Source organism: Trichomycterus rosablanca, chromosome 13 (genome assembly GCF_030014385.1).
Source record: "Trichomycterus rosablanca isolate fTriRos1 chromosome 13, fTriRos1.hap1, whole genome shotgun sequence".
Classification (NCBI taxonomy): domain Eukaryota; kingdom Metazoa; phylum Chordata; class Actinopteri; order Siluriformes; family Trichomycteridae; genus Trichomycterus; species Trichomycterus rosablanca.
In genome coordinates this window covers 34,494,856-34,518,565 of record NC_086000.1, presented here as the reverse complement: position 1 = coordinate 34,518,565, position 23,710 = coordinate 34,494,856, and the positions used below count along the sequence as shown (strand labels likewise).

The 23,710-nt window shown below is 41.7% G+C and overlaps 1 protein-coding gene across 3 annotated transcripts in view; it reads right to left on the bottom strand.

The window, feature by feature from the left end:
- bcl11ba (BCL11 transcription factor B a) overlaps window positions 1-23,710 on the bottom strand; it is a 94,445-nt gene that overhangs the window by 39,691 nt on the left and 31,044 nt on the right. For 2 of the 3 annotated variants that reach the window (XM_063006954.1, XM_063006952.1), the window contains exon 2: window positions 19,435-19,824. In XM_063006954.1, coding sequence (XP_062863024.1) covers window positions 19,435-19,824 — 390 coding nt within the window. The remainder of the gene's footprint in view (window positions 1-19,434; window positions 19,825-23,710) is intronic. The other variant, XM_063006953.1, reaches the window with a different exon arrangement.

Here is a 23,710-nt window from a genome sequence, read left to right as displayed (position 1 = left end):
TCCCTCTATCACAAACAAACACTCCGCCACTTGTAATTGGGCTCTAATTATTTCACAAAATGTGATGCCCTGTTAGGGCGGCATGGTGGGTAATTGGGTAGCACTGTCTCCTCACAGCAAGAAGGTCCTGGGTTCGATCCCCAGGTGGGGCGGTCCGGGTCCTTTCTGTGTGGACTTTGCATGTTCTCCCCGTGTCTGCATGGGTGTCCTCCGGGTGCTCCGGTTTTCTCCCACAGTCCAAAAACATGCAGCCAGGCTAATTGGAGACACTGAATTGCCCTATAGGTACCGTGCCACTTGGATGCATAAACCAGTGCATTGTAGTGCCGGTCCCAAGGAAGGGCGTCTGGCGTAAAAACTGTGCCAAATCAATAATGCGGATCACGATCCGCCGGCGACCCCTAACGGGAGCAGCAAAGGCAAACGATGGATGGATGGATGGATGGATGGATGGATGGATGGATGGATGGATGGATGGATGGATGAATAGATGATAGATAGATAGATAGATAGATAGATAGATAGATAGATAGATAGATAGATAGATAGATAGATAGATAGATAGATAGATAGATAGATTAAATGTTATAATGTCATGATCTCAAGACAGAGACATACTTAATAAAAATAATAAAATAGGTTAATAAATATAGCTTAAATAATAGCTGTTGCTCTTTCCTCTTCAAAGTTCCCATCATATTTTTTATTCTTTTGGAATGGCCTGTAACTTAAGGAGATAAAAAAGAAAAACAGACTGGCAGTGCCCATAGAGGACAAATCAATATTGCAGCACACATCCTGATATTAAGTGTGTTGAGTCTGGGGAGAGGGTCTGGGTCTCGGTTTTGTGCAGCAGGCGTTAGCATGTGAAATTGGTATAGCCTTAAGCCCCCTAAACAAGAGGATCAAGCCACATTTGTCAGGCTGTGTCGCCCTCCGGCACACTCCAAAACTCTTCCCGCTTTCCTCTATCACAAACAAACACTCCGCCACTTGTAATTGGGCTCTAATTATTTTGCTAAACGTGATGCCCAGCTTACCAGCACTACTTCTAGCTATCATTGTGAAAAGGTATCAAGGCTACACGGCTAAATAGCCTTTTTTTTGCGAGACTTTATTAGACAGTCGGGATTTAAAGTGGCAGGCTGGACTAATTCCTTCAGCCACGCTGTGTCAAAAAACCCAGGAGAGCTCGGAGCGGCGGCGAGGAACCTGCACTAACCTGCTAATCCCATCCTGTCCACCGCTTTCTACACGCGCGTCATTGTCCGCAGGCGTATCCGCTCTCGCCAAAGCTGCTTTAGCGCGAGGTACGGAGCACCGGGCCCGCTTATGTCCCCGCTGGAAGGGTTTACAAGTCCTCCTCCAGGCTCTCTCCCACGCTTTACAAATTCAAATCTCCATGCTCGCTTGACTGGCTGGCTAAACAAACACTGTCTGGGCTAGCGCTACTGTTACAACATGCAAAATCTGACGGCCGCTTTTCAAAGCGGTTATGCAAAGGCGAGCTCTTGGCACAAAGTGAGTGTGTCATTTCAGGAGAACTGGTTTCCATTCCAGAAGCTTAAGAGGATTTAAGAGCAGAGTTACCTCAGATAATTCTGTTTAAAAGTACGGCAGAACATCCTCACTGAGTAGGAAAAGAAAGAAAAGTGCAGAACGCTGTAAGCGTAAGGGCAGAAACCGGCAGTGCATGCAGAGAATCGTCGGCGTTCTTCAACCTAATCAGTGACAAGTTTATTTACTTCATGTGGTACAGAAATGTTGAGGCGCTGTCGTACCAGTACAGAGTGGCACCAAGAGCTTACATTTATCATAAAATCTTACTGGATTACTGCTTTTATATTGTTTGTTTTGTAGGATTTCAGAAGGAATCAGCAGGTTCAAGTCCCACCACTATCAAATTATCACTGTTGGACTCCTGAGCAAGGCCAAAACCAAAGAAACCAGTATGATCATCCTGAAGATTTATCCAAAGCGACTGACAGTACTGTGACAGCATAAAGTCTGAGCAATAGAGGATTAAGGGCCTTACTCAAGGGCCCAACAGTGGCAACCGCAGTGGTGGGACTTGAACCAGAGACCTTTTGATTACTGGTCCAGAATTTGAACCATTAGGCTACAACTGCCCTGAAGATGAACTTCTTGTAGGGGTTGGGAAGTTGGTACTGTTGTGAGGTTGGTAGGGACAAAAATACCTACAATCTATTCTGTGCTAATGCTCAGGGGTTCAACAGTGGCTACTTGACAGTGATTAGGCTTGAACCAGCAACCTTCCGACCACTAATCCAGTATCTTAACCACCAAGTATCAACTCCCCTTAAACTACATTTATTTACATTTTATATTCATGCATCTGGACCACTGATGTCAGTAACGCGTTACTCTAATCTGACCACATTTTTCAGTAACAAGTAATCTAACGAGTTACTATTTCCAATCCAGTAATCAGATTAAAGTTACTTATCCAACTTACTGTGCGTTACTATTTTTGCAACTCGGGGAGTGACGTCTGGCCTATGCGACAATTAAGTCACGAGCTGCAACCGAAATCGCATACTTACAGAGTATGCACTAGATTGGAGGAAGTATGCACTACTCAGCCAGTAAAGAAGTACATACTTTCAGTACAGAAGTATGCAGTATGCACACAACACCGCTACGTACTACACGTGGGGACGTGATGACGTAATATCACCATTGTTACAGACTCATTACAAACCCCACTCGCCAAAATTTTGGATATTCATCGTCTTTTTTGTTTTGTTTGTTAACATTTTTTTTTTATTTATTTATCTTACTTACACTTGTGAACAGAGGACTCCGTTTTCCGCATCTTTCTTGTTTCTTATTCCGCTTCAATCCCCTACGCAGCTCCAGTTGCATTACGGCAGCTGCTGAATGTAACTAATAAAGTAACTTAACTTAGTCTAGTAACTTAACTTAATCTAACTTAGTTACTTTTAAAATCAAGTAATCAATAAAGTAACTAAGTTACTTTTTAAAGGTAACTATGCCATCACTGATCTGGATGCTCGGGTGGTGCAGCGGTCTATTGCGCTAATTTAGCAGACACCTTTATCCAAAGCAACTGACAGTACTGTGACAGTATATAGTCTGAGCAATTAAGGGTTAAGGGCCTTGCTTAAGGGCCCAACAGTGGCAACAGCAGTGGTGGGACTTGAACCAAAGACCTTTTGATTACTGGTCCAGAATTTGAACCATTAGGCTACAACTGCCCTGAAGATGAACTTTCTTGTAGAGATTGGGAAGTTGGTACTGTTGTGAGGTTGGTAGGGACACAAATTCCTACAATCTATTCTGAAATCCATAATTATGTTCTGCATAATGAAATAAATAATGAGCGCGGTTCCACTGCGCTAACCATTTACATTTTTATCCAAAGCAACTTACAGTATTGTGACAGTTAAGGGTTAAGGGCCTTGCTCAAGGGCCCAACAGCAGTCATCTGGCAGAGATGGGGCTTGAACCAGCGACCTTCTGATTACTAGCCCAGTACCTTAACCGCTGAGCTACCACTGTCCTCTAACCACCCAGCCTTCGCTGGGATCAGGTAAGAATCTCAGCAGTACTATCAACCGCCCTGGCCTCTACACGGACATGAGGTGGCTGAAGTCCTGAGATGAATTGGCGCCCAGTGTTGCACCCAGTGTTCTCCAGTTGAGCCTATTTAAATAGTTTTAGGGTTAAGAACCGTCCAAGAGCCCAGTAGAGAAAACCTGAAGGTGGTGGGGCCTGAATTCTCTAAATTCTAATGTATAATCCACTCTAACCAGTAAGCCACTACTTACACACCTCACTATTGTAACTGGATTATATGCTTCAAGACTTATTAACAAATAAAATGCATCGCCACATATCTGAGTGTCTGTGCTGCTGATAGCCTGGTCAGGCACTGGTCAGACACAGGTCAAGTACCGGTGTCTGAGGGAGGGAAGGTCAGATGGGAAATCAACTCATTGCCGCTACAACAGCGACTTCTACTGTCTAACTGACAGTGTACAACACTTTTTAATGGCTTGACTTGGACTGATTTCTGAAAACACAGTGGGTAGCGCTGTCTGGGTTCGATCCCCCAGATTGCTCTGGATCCTACCCACAAGTCCAAAGACATGCAGTAAGGCCAATTGGAGCTATTAAACCACTCTTAGTGTCTGTGTTGTGTGTGTGTGCGCCCTGTGCCAAGACTAGTGACCTTTCTGGGGTGTTTCCTATGTTTCACCCAATAAATTTGACCCACCGCAACCCTGACCAGGATAACCGGTGGGTGGTAAAACAGACAACGAATGAATGAATTCTCACTTCTTGTCCAACAAGGGCACTAAGAATAAGAAGCGTCTCCTTTTTCATGCACACATGTCAGTGTTTAAAAGCAGCCGCGCCGAAGCCGCGCAGAGCCGTCATGCTAACGACCGGCCAGCTCCGCTCCGTTTTGGACGCCGCCCTGGACCCGTCACATCCTGGCTTTAATTTTACACAAAACGAGATGAAGCCCGGCGCTTGATGAAAGGAAAACGGGGAGACACATTAAACCGCACCACACACACACCTAGTTAGCCGGTGCGAGACGCGTACACGGCCGAGCACATACACACCACGAGAGAACACACACTCACACACATGCACACACAGCGGCGTGTGATGCTTTTGCCAAACCACAAGTGAGGGGGCCAAAATTCCACAGGCAAACGCTTGAACTCAGCATGGTCTCGACAAAATGGGGGGAGAAACTCGGTGGAAAGGCAGTGTGGATACAAGGTGAACAAAACCCACCTACTGGAATCCCCTCCGGACCTAAAATGATGGCAAACATGAGCGGGCATTTAAAGGGTGCATAGATGAAAGGACGACCAAGAAAAAGTGTTATTTGGCATTATAATTAGGAATTGCGTAGGCGTGGCGAGCTGGGACGGATGGGGAATTGTTCATGGCCCTACTTAGTACCTACCAATGTGTGACTGATATAAACCTATATTTTCATTTCATTTTCATCAGCCACGTTATACTGGTCAGGGTTGCGGTGAGTCCGGTTCTACCTAGAAACACTGGACACACCTTTGTAGGGTGCCAGTCCATCACAGTGATAACATTATATGGACATTAATAGCTGCTTATTTTAACCAGCTGTGCCAGCTGTCAGGGAGCCGGGTAGATCTGGTCTTCCAAAAGTATTTGGACACCTGACCATGAGCTAGTTGGACACCCAATTTCAAAAACTAAATGTATTAAAATAGACTGAACATTAATAGACTGGACATTAATAGCTGCTCAATTTAACCAGCTGTGCCAGCTGTCATGGAGCCGGGTAAATCTGGTCTTCCAAAAGTATTTGGACACCTCACAATAAGCTTGTTGAATGCTCAATTTCAAAAACTAAATGTATTAAAATAGACTGACCTGTGTGTGATCTTTTCAGCTATAACAACAGCCGCTCATTTGAGAAGGCATCTCACAAGACTTGGAGTATGTCTGTGTGAATCTGTGCCCATTCAGTAGAAAAGATGGGAGTGTTTGTATGGCTGGGCACTGATGTTGGTCAATAAATCCTCAAATGATGCTGTAGTTCATTCCAAAGCTGCACGGTCATGCTGGAACATGGGCAGTTGTAGCCTAGTGGTTAAGGTACCAAACTAGTAATCGAATGGTCATTGGTTCAAGCCCCACCACTACCAGGTCATCACTGTTGGGCCCTTGAACCCTCAATTGCTTGGCCAAAATACTACCACAAATTTAATGGTTAAGAAGGGGCCTTCCCTAAACTGTTGCTGCAAAGTTGGAAGCATATAATTCCCTTTATATGATTTATTTATTACACCTGTTAGCAACTGTATTGGCTGGAACACATGAATTCAATAATTAGAAGGGCGTTTCAATACTTTTGCCCATATAGTGTATTTAGTTTTGGCCTGTTTAATTCCATTCAAAACATAAAGAAACAGAAAATCCACCACTGAAAGGATTCTGCAATAAATAAGGTAAACTATTGATTTGCAAATCTGCAAAGCCGCAATCGAGTGGATTTTATCCCGGCTGCTTCGTGCTGTTTTATTACACGCGATTCTTTTCAGTCTCTCAATTTTTCTCCGTTTTTTTTCTCGCTCCAATTACCTCCAGTCTGAGTAAACGCTAACGGTGAGCGAAATAAAGAAGAAAGTCGCTCACGCAAACACACAAATGTGCCATCTTCTCTTTCTCCCAGCTACATCCGACACCATCTCCCTCCTCCTGACGCTCCTTACTTATGACCCCCCCACTCACACACACACACACACACACACACACACATACATACCCCCACCGCCACCATCTCCACCGCCGCCACCAATCACAGCCCTGACGCCAGGACATCAATTCTCGCAAGTCTCCCAAAATTACTATGCATGAATGCAAAAAAGCCTGATCAGGAGTAATTAACACGGCTTCATATGCAAATTTTATTAATGCAGAACTACAAAGTCATTATGCAAATTCAACTTTCGTCAAGCCTCTTGACAAATATTCAGAGCTCCAGCCAGAGAACAGGTTTTTCTCTCGGCTTCTCTCGCTTTCTTTTCTCTCTCGCTGCTTTTTCCACAACAAACGCTTGCTTATTTTAAACTGGAGGGTGGATTTTTTCCTCTCCGTCGTTTCCTCTCCGTCGTTTCTTCTTTAAATCCGAGCGCTACCGTGTCAGCGATGACGGCCAGGCATCAGCAATTAAAGCGCTGGCTCTCGGTAATGACTTTTTGGCTTTGGAGCGAGGTAATGAACCTGTAATTCGGGGGAAAAGAGTGGGCGCAGGGAAGGAGGGGGGTGGTTCGGAGATATGAATATGCATGAGGATGCTCCCTGGCTTTGATGATTAAAGAAAATTTTAATATTTAAATGAGCGCATGCAAAGTGATTAACGCAGGAAAGCAACCAGGCAAAAATCTGAAAGAGGGATTTAAAGATGCTAAAAAGTACATCGATGCAGCGGGTGCTTTTTTTACACCCCATTAGTGACTAAAACTTCACTCTCTGTCATCCTTACACATACATACAGAGGTGTCAAAAAGTAAATGCCCCCCTTTCTTATCGCCTCCATATGTTGTTGCATATTTGTCAAGAACAAAAGATGATATTTCTTAACAAAAACATATCAAATAAGTTATCAAACACCTAAATCTCCTTTAAAGTAAAATGTGCCCCATTCGTTTCTCGATTATTAAGCCAATTTAGCTAATCGAACACTGCTGGGATTTATCCAACCCTGTAAAATATAAATCTTGCTCATCTTAAACCTGTACATCAAAGACAAGCAGTCACACTAACCCATGATTCAAAAACAGAACATTTATACATTTCCAGAACATTTATACAGCTCTAGGACTCCACTGAATCACAGCGAGAGTCACAGTCTTCAAATAAAGCAAATTCAGAACCCAGGAGTGTGTGAATTGCTTGGAAAATTGGAATTTTCTCAAGACCGCAGTCACGACGATTCCAATATATAATTTTATATACAAAACATGAAATTATAAGACAACCAAACCAAACTGCCTTGTCGTATGCAAACAAGGAATTAAATGCAATTGTTGCATGTAGTAACAGTATGTTTGCACATGAATTAAATTATAATGCTGCATTCAGGGTAAATTAATGAAGATAATAATATAATCTAGTGCAGACCAGTGAAATGTTTCCTTAGTTTTTCCCAGTGTATTTGGAAGCTGTCAAAATCAGAGCTGGGACTTAAACCCACAACATTCCCTTCGAGAGCACAAAGCTTTACCCACCAGGCTACTACTGTCCCTTTAGACAAACACATAAAAGTCAGGTGGAAATAAAATAAGCCAGTTGTAGCATAGTGATTAAGGCACTGGACTGGTTATCAAAAGGTCAATGGTTCAAGCCCCACCGCGGCCAGATTGCCACTTATGGGCCCTCAAGCAAGGCCCCTAATTCTCAATTGCTTAGATAATACACTGTCACAGTACTGTAAGTTGCTTGGATAAAGGTGTCTCCTTAATGTTGTAAATGTAAATCTGTTTTATAGAAGAACAACAAACATACCTGCTGTGATCACTGCTCAGTGTGTGTGTATGTATTTTCATTTTCTACTGTCATTATCGCCGCTGTTCTGTTGGTCTCTTAACGCGACTCTGCTGTCTTCCTTTCCATCAATTTTTGTGCTTCCAGGAAGAAAAAAATTACGTTTAGATCCATGGAATGAATTTTTATTCATTTCAGTTCGTCTGTGTAATAGCAGAATGTTTTAATCTAATATCAGTGTTAATCACGCCAGTGTGGTCATGTTTGGTCAGGTAAATTGGTTCAAAACTGTTGTTGAACTTTCATCTGGAGCTACTGTACCATAGGTCGTCCTGTTATAAAGACAGACGTATTATATTAATAATATGTGCAATAAATATAAATATGTATGCAGAAGGTAAATTTGCTGATCTGAACTGCCCGTAGATGTGAGCACATATTGTAAAATTAAGCAAACCCATTTTACTCAGATCCAGACTCAACATTCAACATTCTCAAGTGAGGTTCGAGGTTAAATAAAAATGTTAACAGATGATTTTTAAGCAGGCAGATGGAGCGACACGTTTACGCACACGCTTCCGTGAACGCTCTACCAACCTTCGTGTCGGACTATGCATCAAGCGATGCTTCGTGACGCGCGCTGACATTTATTGAAATGCGGGTGTGAAAATATATATTTAAAACACCCGGCGTCATAAAGAAAGGCAGAAAAGAATTAACAAAAAGCCTAAAGCGCGAGGCTAAAGAGAAAGAAAGAGAGAGAGAGAGAGAGAGAGAGAGAGAGAGAGAGAGAGAGAGAGAGAGAGAGAGAGCGAGAGAGAGAGAGAGAGAGAGAGAGAGAGAGAGAGAGAGAGAGAAGGAAAAAAGAGAGAGAGAGAGAGAAGTGAGTAACTAGACAAAAGTGGGCAATTACCACTTCAAAACGCCTGCTTGGTCCCAGCTCTCCTGGCTTTATTGAAACAACAAAAAAACAAGACGACCAGCAGGAATAATGGCTCTAAGAGAGCACATTAAATCAAACGCACATTCACCTCGCCACATAATCTGCAGGCATCGATTCTGGCACAGCCGCGGCACCGGGCCGGTCCCCCCACCAAGCCTTTGTGAATTTTAATTGGAAAAAGGCATGTGTGTCGTATTACGGAAACATGTTTTCAATATCTCCTGGCCCGTGTTGCATCATTATTTATTGAAGAGCTCTCTCAGCGAGCATGTCGAGTGCCGAGAGTGGAGGGCAGACTCGATTGAGACGTCCTCCACGCCGACACACGGGTTCAAATATCTGGATTTTTTTTTTTTGTCCGGCGTGTCCCGTTTGCTCCAGGACATGTGTGTGCCAGCGTGTTTCCTTTCAACTCCGTCCAGCTCTGCGTGCTCAAAAACTGCATTAAAATCCCCTCTGACTGTACGGTTACACCGCAGGGTGCGCGCTTACGTATTAATTACAGACGGTAAGTGTCTGTACCGAAAGTACAGCAAGAAAAATCGTGGAAGGTTTGATTGCACTGCTATAAAAATACACTATATGGCCAAAAGTATTCGGACGCCTGACCGGGAGCTTGTTGGACGTCCAGGGTGCGAGTCAATCACATTGCCTTCCTGTTAACTCACTTTCTATCTGTTATAATTTTTACAAGTATTTTGTTACCCCTAATTTTTCTTTGCCAATTCTCATCTAGTGTCCAGTGTTCCTAAGATAGCCTTTGGGTCCTCTGCCACCCTGACCAGGATGAATTTAACTTTCATACACTGGGAATTTGTGGGCAGCTCCTTAAGTCCATTTTACTTTAATGCTGATGTGTTTTTATTTCGATCATTTTAAATCAGAAGAAAGAATCTGCTACAGCTAATTAAACACCACAAAACCTTGTACAGAGAGAAATGGATCACTGTATCCAAATACTATTCTAATACCATCCAAATATTATTCAAATACTATCCAACTATTAACCAAGTAGTATCCAGATACCATCCAAATATTATTCAAATATTATCCAACTATTAACCAAGTAGTATCCACATACCATCCAAATATTATTCAAATACCATCCAAATACTATATATATACCATTTAAATATTATTAAAAATACTATCTATATAGCATCCAAATGTTATCCAGACACCATCCAAATACCATCCAAATATTAATCAAATAATGTTGAAATACTATCCAAATACCATCCAAATATTAATCAAATACCATCCAAATATTATCCAATTACCATCTAAATAATATTGAAATACCATCCAAATACCATCCAAATATTATTCAAATACAATCCAAATACCATCTGAAATTACTGAAATATTATCCAAATATTAATTAAATACTATTCAAACACCATCTACATTTTATTCAAATACTACCCAAATATGATCTAAATATTAACCAAATATTATCTAAATACCAGCTGAAATTATAAAATACTAGTCAAAATCATCCAAATATTAACCAAATACCATCCAAATATCATCCAAATATTATACAAATACCATCCAAATATTAATCAAATATTATTCAAATACCATCCAAATATTATTCAAATATTATTCAAATACCATCCAAATACCATCCAAATATTATTCAAATACCATCCAAATATTAATCAAATATTATTCAAATACTATCCAAATATTATTCAAATACCATCCAAATACCATCCAAATATTATTCAAATACCATCCAAATATTAATCAAATATTATTCAAATACCATCCAAATATTAATCAAATATTATTCAAATACCATCCAAATATTAATCAAATATTATTCAAATACCATCCAAATAATTATCAAATACCATCCAAATAATTATTAAATACCACTCAAAAATCATCCAAATATTATTCAAATACCATTCAAATACCATCCAAATATTATTGAAATACCATCCAAATATTAATCAAATATTATTCAAATACCATCAAAATATTATTCAAACACCATCCAAATATTAATCAAATATTATTCAAATACCATCCAAATATTATTCAAATAACATCCAAATATTAATCAAATATTATTCAAATACCATCCAAATATTATTCAAATACCATCCAAATATTATTCAAATACCATCCAAATATTAATCAAATATTATTCAAATACCATCCAAATATTATTCAAATACCATCCAAATATTATTCAAATACCATCCAAATATTAATCAAATATTATTCAAATATTAATCAAATATTATTCAAATACCATCCAAATACCATCCAAATATTATTCAAATACCATCCAAATACCGTCCAAATATTATTAAAATACTATCTATATACCATCCAAATATTAATCAAATACCATCCAAATATTAATAAAATTTTATTCAAATACCATCCAAATAATTATCAAATACCATCCAAATAATTATCAAATACCATCCAAATAATTATCAAATACATCCAAATAATTATCAAATACCACTCAAAAATCATCCAAATATTAACCAAATACTATCCAAATACGATCCAATATGATCTAAATATTATCCAAATATCATCTTAATATTATTCAAATATTATTAAATGTTACACAGATACTATCCAATAACCACTTAAATGCCATGCCAATATTATCTAAATACCACCTAATTGTTATAAATACTATCCAAGTGCCTTTTAAATATTACGTAAATCATTTTCAAATACATCAGATCCAAATACAGCATTATTTCAGTAGTCTAACAATACCATTTAAATACTATCCCTCCAAAAAAAAGCTCAAAATCCATAAGCAACCCGTATCAGCTCATCCAGTTTCACTTTCTACACGATTATTATCATGAGCTGCTGATTATTTAGGATTGATAATTCATCCTCAGAGTAAAATTTTAGCCCCAGATTGTAACAGCAAAATAACAAACAACCAATAATAAATGTGTTTTAATAAATAATGATTCATTAGAAATTTTAAAGTAAGTAATTTATAGTTGTTGTGTTTATAAAAGCATAAATTTACTGCTCGTTTTGTAAAATAAAAGTCTGAGGATTTAAAGTTATTTAAAGACCAAACTCACCGCTCATCTGTACTTAAAGGAACAATCCAGAAAATTACAAAATCATTCTGATTTTACTGGCTTTTATTTAAAACAAATGCTCGACTTACTTCTTTAGTTTCGTACTGCCGCTAACAGGCTAACATAGTTAGCAAGTAATGGAAGTCAGTTTAACATAAAAAGATATAAACGGTTTAATGGAGGAGCTTCTTTATTCTGGATGCTCCAATTATGGCTCCAAGTTTTGATCACTGTTTTAACATGGCTGAGCATGACCACACACACACACACACACACACACATACACATACCCAGCAGCTACTTCTCTAGCCTACAGCTATGCTAAATGTCATGTTTTATTTAATTAGGGTTATTAAATATAATTTAATTCTGCCACAACTTTAGAAGCTAAATGACTGTATATTGTTCGAGCGAGACAGTGTGTGTGTGTGTGTGTGTGCTGCAGATATTTACATAAGAAAAACTGCATTTAACTCTCAAGTGGCTTCTTATTCTCACAGATAACAGCGGCTTTTACACACACTGTTACACACACAGGAAAACATCACTACAATCGCTGCACAATGTGTCTTTAATAAAGCCATATATAGAGGTCGCTACAGCGGCCCTGGTCCGCGTACCAGGCTTGGCACAGTTTGCACTGATAGGTGCGCCCCCCTCAGACATAAGCCAATCATGTCCGTGCAGATGCCCGACTGGCCGATAGCACTGCTGTGATTCAAACCCTGGATGCCCAGATCTCAGCAGTAGTGGGCTACCATACTTTTCACTGTGCCACCCGAGTGCCTCTTCCTTTTTACCCAGTGTAGTTATCTCCAGTTGCTTATTGTGTTTCCTATGCTGCATGCACCACACCCCTTCTGGCAAAGGATGGCTGCAGACTAGCACACACATCTTTTTACATAGAGTCTTTAGCTGAAGAGGAACATGCTATGCTCTTTTAAATCCTCCACCACCTACACTGAAGCCTAAACTTTAGAGCTAATCTGCTGACCAGATCTTTGGCACTGCTGAGACTCAAACTCGGGTCTTTGCGATGATGGACCAGCTTAGATTGTGATGTGATGCAGGTTGGCATGTAGAACCGAAGCCTGACAGACCAGCGCTGGTGCGTCATGTTCAGACAAAGAGAGAAAAGATCAAACTGCAGTGACTCAAAGTGCCAGAGCCAGTCAGTGTGCCAGTCAGTGTGGCAGTCAAGGTGCCAATAAGTGTGTCAGTGACTATGCCAGTGTGTGAGCCAGTCAGGGTGCCAGTAAGTGTGCCAGTGAGTGAGTTAGTGAGTGTGCCAGTGATTATGCCAGTTAGTGAGCCAGTGAGTGAGCCAGTCAGGGTGCCAGTAAGTGTGCCAGTGATTATGCCAGTGAGTGTGCCAGTCAGGGTGCCAGTGAGTAAGTGAGTCAGTGTACCAGTGAATGTGCCAATAAGTGTGTCGGTGACTATGCCACTGAGTGTGCCAAAGAGTGTGCCAGTGACTATGCCAATGAGTGAGCCAGTCAGTGTGCCAGTGAGTGAGCCAGTAAGTATGCCAGTCAGAGTTCCAAAGTTCCAGTAAGTGTGCCAGTCAATGTGCCAATAAGTGTGCCAGTGAGTGTTCCAGAGAGTGATCAAGTAAATGTGCCAGTGTGTAAGCCAGTTAGTCTTCCAGTCAGTGCACCAGTGTGCCAGTGAGTGTTCCAGAGAGTGATCAAGTCAGTGTGCCAGTGAGTGTGCCAGTGTGTGTGCCAGTGAGTTAGCAAATCAGTGCACCAGTGTGCCAGTCAGGGTGCCAGTCAGTGTGTTCAATACTTCTGACACTAATTATGCTGTTATGGTCATAATTAATTTTTAATTCTGTGTAGCGCCTCACACAGGCTCTTAGTCATTCATACACACACACACACACACACACACACACACACACTTATTCACACTCTCATAGACACTCACACACAAACACACTCAGTAATAGTTACACACAGTACATACACACTCTCAAAGACACACACAGTCATACACACTCTTAAAGACACACACACACAGTCATACACACTCTTAAACACACACAGTCATACACACTCTTAAACACACACACAGTCTCACACACACACACGCACACACACACAGCCATACACATTCTCAAAGACACACACATACACACTATCAAAGACACACACACACACAGTCATACACACTCTTAAACACACACACACACACAGTCAAACACACTCTTAAAGACACACACACACACACAGTCATACACTCTTAAACACACACACAGTCTCACACACACACACGCACACACACACAGCCATACACATTCTCAAAGACACACACATACACACTATCAAAGACACACACACACACTCATACACACTCTTAAACACACACACACACAGTCATACACACTCTTAAAGACACACACACAGTCATACACACTCTTAAAGACACACACACAGTCATACACACTCTTAGGGATATACACACACAGTCATACACACTCTCACTCAATACATACTCTTTTACGCACTCTATCATTTACACACACACACACACACACACACTCAGACTCTGTCATGGCCACACACACTAACTTATACACTCTGTCTCTCATTTTCAATCGAGAGCTGACAGACGGATTTATAAAGGAGAAAAAAAAGAAAGAAAGAAAATGGATGAAAAATGATCCGCACTCTCAGAGCACGAGCACCGCCGCTGTTCCGCGAGAGGGTTCGGGGTGTTTTTTTTTCCCGCGCGTCATTTTCTATTTCACGTGGAGAACAAATGGGAGCGGAAAGGTTTAGCATAAAAGAATACTTTAACCTGCTGGGAGGCAATTATGAACACAAGGCAGCATGCACATGTTTAGCTGCATGCCCAGCTGACATTCAAGCTTCTTAATCATCTTCCGAGGACATTTCATCTCTGCCTTTATTCCCGCAGCCTGAAAAATTCACTCCCCTCTCCCCGACGCCCAACTAATGAAAGGGCTTAAATTTACTCCTCGTCACATAGCACAATGTGATTTAGGGAGGCAAATGTTCATCTTTCATTTCAATAAGCCATTATTCAAATTCCGAAGTTGAAACAAGATTAAAAATTATCCTCCTGCAAACCGGAGCTTATTAAGAACGAACTTTAAAATAGAAATTGTATTATTATAAAGGCAATTTAAAAAATGGAGAAATATTGAATGACTGGGTTTGATATGTGAGCACTGTATTAAATGCAGGTTTACACACACACACACACACACACACACACACACACTGAGGTGTGGTCATACGATTTACTATTGCAAAGCAACATACGTTCACTCATTCACTCACACTCAGGTGTAATTTACTGTGGTTTTTGGAAGACAGGAGGAAACCCAAAGAGAACCCACAAAGAAGCCGAGAAGTGACCAGTAGCAAGGATTAAACCCTAGTTCACAAGACCCAACTGTGCAGCACCAATTGTGCTGGTATTCTGACACCTTTCTATCAGAACCAGCATTAACTTCTTCAGCAGTTTGAGCTACAGTAGCTCGTCTGTTGGATCGGACCACACGGACCAGCCTTCACTCCCCACGTGCATCAATGAGCCTTGGCCGCCCATGACCCTGTCGCCGGTTTACCAATGTTCCTTCCTTGGACCACTTTTGATAGATACTGACCACTGCAGACTGGGAACACCCCACAAGAGTTGCAGTTTTGGAGATGCTCTGACCCAGTCGTCTAGCCATCACAATTTGGCTCTCATCAAACTCGCTCAAATCCTCACGCTCGTCCATTTTTCCTGCTTCTAACATCAACTTTGAGGATAAAATGTTCACTTGCTGCCTAATATATCCCCCCCCCCCCCCCCCCCCCCCCACTAACAGGTGCCGTGATGAAGAGATAATCAGTGTTATTCACTTCACCTGTCAGTGGTCATAATGTTATGCCTGGTCAGTGTATGTACCCTGCACTGCTGGGCAAAAAAAGAGCCAAACAACGAAGATATTTTAGAAGATTTTGAACATCCAAGCATGTGTTTTCAATTTCTTTCCATACAAGTAAAGTTTAAGTGAAGGCCCCTGTTTCCACCACACACACACATACACACACACACACACACACACACACACAAACAGTATTTGTATTTGTATTTGTTTAGTTCTTGCTTATTTTATAACCAACCATTCCTCATTATGAATATAAAATGAGTGATATCAAATAAATCAATGAATTATGCGGGCTGAGCTAACGAAGATGAAATGTGCATGGCGTAAGTGAACCTAGCCTTTAGGGCGACACATTTACCCATGCCTGGATAAATAGGAGGGTTGCGTCAGAATGGGCATCCAGCAAAAACTGCCCCAAATTAAATATGCAGACAAATACTCCACTTGAGTGTATATTCATTCATTCATTGACTGTTTTATAACTGCTTCATGCCGGTCAGGGTCGCGGTGAGTCTGATTCATTGTGCGAAAGGTGGGAAACATTTACATTAACTGCATCTGGCAGACGCTTGAATCCAAAGTGACCTACAAGTGTAAGCACTTGAGGGTTAAAGGTCTTGCTCAAGGGCCCAACAGTGGCAACGGACAAGGGATCTTCAAAAAGTTTCCACATTTTTATATTGTGGTTGGAAACGGTGAGGGTCGGAGGAGTAGTAATCAGTCATGTCTTATAGTCTGGATTTAGCGCCATCTGATTTTTATCTTTTTGGATGCTCAAGACGTTTTAAGGGAAAGAATATTTTCATGTGATGATGATCAGTGGCTACACACTCAACCAAAAAGTTGGTACAACACTGGAAAAATGCATCAGAAGGTGATTGTGTAGAAGAGTGATTCCATTTGTTTTTAAAATTCGTAATAAATAGTTTTAAAAATGTGCGGAAACTTTCTGAAGAACCCTCGTAGTGGTGGTAGGGCTTTGTCAAGAGGAGAACTTGTTACAGACATTAACTAACTGAGGTCATACCGCTTCATCTATGCTGTTTACTTACTGGGAATGATAGTCATGGCAAACGTACACAGCGTAAAGTGCCAGCGTGTGTACATACAGTAACTGTTCCATTATAAATAAAAACTCAGTAACCGAGAGGAACACTTCAACATCAAGTTAGCCTACAGTGTTTAGGTAGTTAGGTCAGTATTAGCATGTTTATCTGTTAATGTTACCCGTACGCTCGAGTGCTAATGCCTCTGGTATGTAGAAGACACCTATGTGGCGCTATGTAGTAGTACGCTTTGTCTATGAACGTTCGTACTGTCTTTCGTAATTAACGCCGAGCAAGCGTCTGCGTCTGCACTGTGAGGCTGCCCGGGCTGCTCGGCACCATGTGGGGCTGGGACTAAATTAGCTTCCTCCTGATTATTAAGGGCATTTAAATGTGTGCCGTGCCACGGTGGCGGCGAGTAAATTGTCTTCGATGCCGCGGGAAACCTTCGCAAACAAGGAACGGGAAAAAAAGAGGTTATTAAAACCGGAGCCAGTGTCATAAGCTGCTCCACTCGCTTTTCCCCCTGCCAACTCGGTCCGACCCTGGATATTATTTTACGAGACCCATTTCCCGAGCTCCCTCTGGCTGATTCGGGAAGGACCCGACCGCACGGTTTTGTAAGATAACTAAAGAAGGGAAGGGAGAGCGCACTCGTTCCCCTGCAGCTGGACAGAGCGAAACTGCCTCTTTACCCCCCGTTCAATAGCAAACCGGTGCTTTTAATCCCTCTTTCTCTCCGGTCTCTGCTTTCTCTCCTGCCCTCATTTGGAGCGTTTGAATTTTAATGAGCTTTCCAACTTTTAAACAGATGGCTCAGGATGGATTTCTCCAGAAAAAAAGCAAGAGCTCACTAAGTTTGTCTTGTTTTGCGCCACTTGTTTTAACTACCAGACTTTCAGGGGGATTTGGGGTCGGGGGCGGATTTATGGGGGACTTTGGGTTCATAATGTGGTGGTACTGCACTGGCTCCCCTAATGAAATCAGTCATAGGAAAACAATCGCTACGAAGGCACAGAGATGAGCAGGGTCAGGTCGAACGAGTGCTGGGTTATGTCTCTTGATAGGGTTCAAAGGTATGCAACTACAGTGGAAACGTGTAACTCGATGTTAAATCCTCGAAACTCGATGCACTTCAGGGAGAAGTTTGTACCCTTAAACTTGACGCTTCCCTTAAATTTGACGTGTTCAGCCTTTTTATATATATCTACCTTTTTAACGCGTCTAATTGCCCGATTGCGTCACGCTTCCACTCCACCAATGCCGATCCCCACTCTGATTGAGGAGAACGAAGCTAACCCACGCCCCCTCCAACACGTGGGCAGCAGCCGTATGCATTTTGTCACCTACACTTTGACAATGTGCAATGCGGATCAGCCCTGTGTACGGAGAGACACACCCTGACAGCACTATTTTCCCGTCTCTGTGCAGGCACGTGTTCAGCCTTTTTTTATTTAATTTCAAATTAACAATGAACAGCTGTTTTGTTCAGCGCTCGGCTTGAGCGGTGCGTTAAAACGTCATCGAAGTGCGAATATGAGACGAATCTGCATTTGTGTGGAATAACCGTCAGATCCAGTGTTACAGCTCCACATGTATCTGTGTTTATCCGGATTTTCCTTACTGTTTCACTTTTAAACTTGTGTTACAGCTCGAGCTTCTGAGAAATTGTGAGAATCAGAATCAGCTTCTCCCAGAGTCTAAAAAACGCTTATCGTAAAAAAAGCTTTATGTGGTTTAATGTATTAAAAGAAGGAGACAGGCGGACTAAAGTTCTCTTAATTTTTACTGCTCATAAGTTCCTCCACTAATCAAAGTCCTCACTCACTGTTTGAGTACAATAAGTCCAGAAAAAAGCGGAAATGTGAATGCGGTGGTACTGAACAGAATACGGTATTCCAAGATCAAGCATCTCCATGATTCAGAAGCGTCAGGAAACAATAAAGATGTAAAGGTAAAGTGGAGGTTTTGTATTTGTATGTCGATTTTTAATAGTTTTTCAGTGTTTTTATATTATATTTGAGTTATTTTCAGTGTATAAATGTCAAAACGACCCAATTATTTTACATAAAGCCTAAAATATTTGCAGTTCCACGAGACCATGAAACACATTAACAGGTTTCCCAAACATCCTTATGGGAAAAAATACCTTGAAACTCAACTTTTAAACTCGACGCCACTCCCAGAACCAACCGAGGTTGAGTTTCAAGGTACCAGTGTACATATCGCATATATAGTGTGTGAATTTTATGATACAAAATTTGATCTTTTGAGATTCATACATTTGCAAAAATAAATATAAATGAACAAGATTTCTACAGAATAATAAAAGTAATATTTGATCTAGTGATTCTTCACAGTGAGTAACAGCGGGCGACGTTCCTGTTTTGGAAACTTCAGGCTGTGGGAGAGAGATACACGTACCTGCCAAGCCACCCTCCTGCTTGGGGCAAATTCCTTTCGGACGCGTCAGCAGCCTGTCCTCCTGGTCCTCGGGTGTCACCTGGATTCCGATTTCCACCGGTTCCTCCACCTTTCTCAGCTCGGCGCGAGGCGGAGAGGGGCTACTCCGGTCCACCATCTTGTCGTAGCAGCCGTGAGTGCCGGGCGGGCCATGGCACTGCTTCTTTTTGTGCTCGATGAAGAGCAGGATGTGGCCCAGAGGGAAGGTCTCCTGGCACTGGCCGCAGGTCAGGAGGTCATGGTCTCCCAGTCCCGGGGGCAGCGGGGCCACCATGTTGGGGTCCAAGAGGGTGGGGGTGTGGCGGCCGAGTTCGGCCAGAGATAGTTCTGCATCCACATGCTCAGCTACTGCTGCAGGGGAAAGAAAAACAACATACGAGACACGGTCAGTGTGGATTCTGTTTAAACCGAGAACTCAAAGTTGGCAAATGTTTGCTGGGTATAAAGTTTATGATTGATTGACTAGGGCAACATGGTGGCTGGTGACCTGGTCACCGTCCGAAAGGTGCTTGGTATGTTCTCCCTGGGTATGTTCTTCCCAATAACATGCAGAAGGTCTTACATATTTTTACATTTTCGGCATTTAGCAGATGCTTTTACTCAGAGCAACTTGCTGAAGGGCCTTGCTCAAGGGCCCAACAGTGACAACCTGACAGTAGTGGGGCTTGAACCAGCGACCTTTTGATTACTAGTCCAGTACCTTAACCGCTAGGCTACAACTTTCAAGGCACACGTTAAACGCCTTTGAACTCATGCAACCCCTTTTTATTTTAACCAGACTTGGGACCGGCACTGAGAGTGCACTGACAAGTGCACACCAATACCCCCCAGACATAGCCAATCATGTCTGTGTAGACGCCTGACCTGCTGATAGCACTGCTGAGATGAAAGGCCTGTCCAGCCTCTCAAAGAGTTTGCAGGGGAAAAAATACAAATTCTTCATCACAATTAAAGTAATTGTGATAAATAATCACTAATTATTTTTTTGTATTATTTTTTTCTACTACGATGCAACTCTTGTAGTCATACCGGCTGTAAATTACAAGCTACGAAAGCTAATAAGCATGGTTATGTGTCACGGCGCAGTAATGAAGCATATTACACGTTACATGGAACTTAACATGTAACTGCACATTTCTCTGGAATCACAGAGCACTTCGGGCAGGATTTAGTTATTCAGCTTGTTAAAATGAAAGAAACGAATAGCCAGGCCTGTTTTACAGTTCAGCTCTGTCCCAAGACGGTGTCCCTAAACGCGGACAGGCGAGAATAAAGAGGAACTCCCCACTTAATCATCAGAGCGGCCACACACACACACGGCAGCGCTCTCCGACATGTTCCACCCTGTACCTAAAACCCCCATAAACATTCGTATGTAGGACTCAGACCAGCAAACGCTGAGACTATTTATACACAATGCAGGAAAGAGAAAGCAGGACTGGTTATGGTACTGAGCACCGGTGGCTAGTAATCCTCACCACAGTAACTTTTTTAATGAATTTGACTCATAAGACTTGATTCAGTTAAAAGATGTGCTGTTCTCAATATTAAAATTACCGTGTAAATAAAAAAATGAAATGGTGCTTAGGTGGTAAAACATGCTGGTCCATCAGTGCTAAGATCCTGAGCTCTCGAGTTAGAATTTCAGCTCTGATATCAGCCAGCCGGGCACCTACACAGACACACGATTGGCTGGGTGTATGTAGAGGGCGGGACAATGACAGAACAGGGTTCCTCGTCACGTGTGTAAGTGCGGCCTCTGCTGAGCGGTCGAGGCACTAGGTTAGCTGTATACCAGCCAATGGTCCACTGATGTGTAAATAATTATAAATAATAATTTTCTGTTAATAACAAAACAAAACAAGTTTCACATTTCATACAAAATTTTAGATTATAACGCTAACAAAAACTATGAGCTGTTACCTAGCTCACAAGCAATAAATGCTATGCATAATAAACCAATGATTCCTTTCAACGTGATTAGTGATTAGCAGGGGGCGCCAAAGTGATTAGGTGCAGCTCATCTTCACGCAACCTTTCTATTTATCTAGGACCGGCACTGATACATGTCCACTTAAACGCTAGGTTTTTGTTACACCATGCAACTTTTGTATCTGTGTGCCCAGTCCGGGATTCAAATCCTCAAAATGCAGTGGCTCTAACCATTCACCAAATGAGTTTACTAAATGCTATGCATAAAATTTTTATATAAGGGATCTTATATTTTGGTTATAAGCAGTGAGGGTGGGAGGAGGAGTAATCGGTCGTGTCTGAGAGACTGAGAGATGCTTATAGTCCAGATTTAGCTCCATCTGAAAAAGCTTTAAGGGGAAGAAGATTTTCACCTGATGATGATGTGAAAGCAGCGCTGCATCAGTGGCTACGTGCTCAACCAAAAACCTTTTTTGTTGATGGCATTAAAAAGCTCATGGGCCCCAGTGCCAAAAAACAAACAACAAATTTCATTCATATACAGGAAACTGAGGAGCATATATATAATGTAATGTAATGTTAAGCAGGTATAAAGGCACACGACAAGGTAGAGTTCACTTTAACTGTTTAGTCAGGACTTCAATGAGCGTTACAACACTTTAGACTGCCCAGCTCCAGCACCCGAACTACCTACTGGGTTCATACGACTTATACATACAGTATATACTCACAACTGATGTTCGGAGGACGAGCAAAGTATGAATTGCATTGTACAGAGTAACTGCAGTCCCTACTGTTTACATGACAATACAACTCTTACATCTCCTGAATCTCTAATGTACAACCAAAGCACTGTTTCACTGGACAGTTCCTTGAAACTACAAGTACTAAAGAGTCTAAAGAGTTTTTAGATCACTTTTCCCCAGTGGTGGTCAGGAGCCAGAGATCGTACTAAAGGAAAGAAGCAGTGGGTTTAAACTTGATGCTCTACAGGCCTCTGAACACGACTGTCACGTAGATAAACAGTGAACGATAAACAAACCGCAGACCCTCCGGACACCTCGTCCCCACTCGCCGCCTTCGTTTTGAAATATCGGCCCACGCTGTTCGCCGCAGTCTGGCCTTTATAGTCGAGCAGTCGGTTTGTTTTCTGTTTTGTTTTGTTTTATTTTAGAGTAGATGAGCCTGAATCTGGAGACATGTAGTCGCTTTGTTGACTTAACGTGACGGCTTCAGCTTACAACACACTAATCACACAGATCTACACAAACACCTAGACTAGCACTTCATGCTCCTCAGTTTCCTGTCACCACTTTCAGGCTCTGCATGAATGTGCATTTAAAGATAATATTTTTTTTGGCTAAAGCGGTACTTTAAAAGCGCCCAGGCAGCACAGCGGGATATTCTGCTAGCACACCAGTGCCAAGATTCTGAACTCCTCGGTTCGAAACTCGGCATTGCCACCGGTTGGCTGGGCGTCATCTAGCGGGCAGAATTGGCAGTGCCTGCAGCAGACACTGATTGGCCACCATGTCTGCTAGAGGGTGGGATGACCGGACTATGTGGGTGGGGTCTTCAAACACTGTGTAAGGACCCTGATTTGCAGATAGAGAGGCGCCTAAAATTGGGAGAAAATGCAAAAATAAATAGAAAAAAATCAGTACTTTACATATATATAAATGTACACAATTTTAATTGATGTGTTTTTAACAGATGTGTACTGTGCTACAGTAATAAATGCATATATTAATAGTCCTAAACTCGTCCCAGCATCTCAACCAAAAAAAAAAGACAGATATAAGACGGACGTGAGATGGATGAAGACACGACTCGTGGTGTGTAGCGCAGGTAGCCATGTTTACATCTCCCGAAGGACTCGGCTCGCCGCTAATTTTAGATGATGAATTACAAGCAGCCTGCGCCTCCATCTGCAATTTATCTACGCTCCCAATTAGAAGTGTGGACAGATTTGTGATGTGTAATGTGATAAGCCAACCTGGTGTTAGAAGGGATGCTGAGAAAGTCTTAGTTATAACGATAGTGGCCATGAAGAAAAGAGTAAATAGCTGAGAGTGTATAAACCGCTATGTATGAATAATTAATACAATCTTATTTTCCTAACCACTGTTTGATTGTTACAGTGTGTATGTACACCGATCAGCCATAACATTAAAACCACCTCCTTGTTTCTACACCCACTGTCCATTTTATCAGCTCCACTTACCATATAGAAGCACTTTGTAGTTCTACAATTACTGACTGTAGTCCATCTGTTTCTCTGCATGCTTTGTTAACCCCCTTTCAT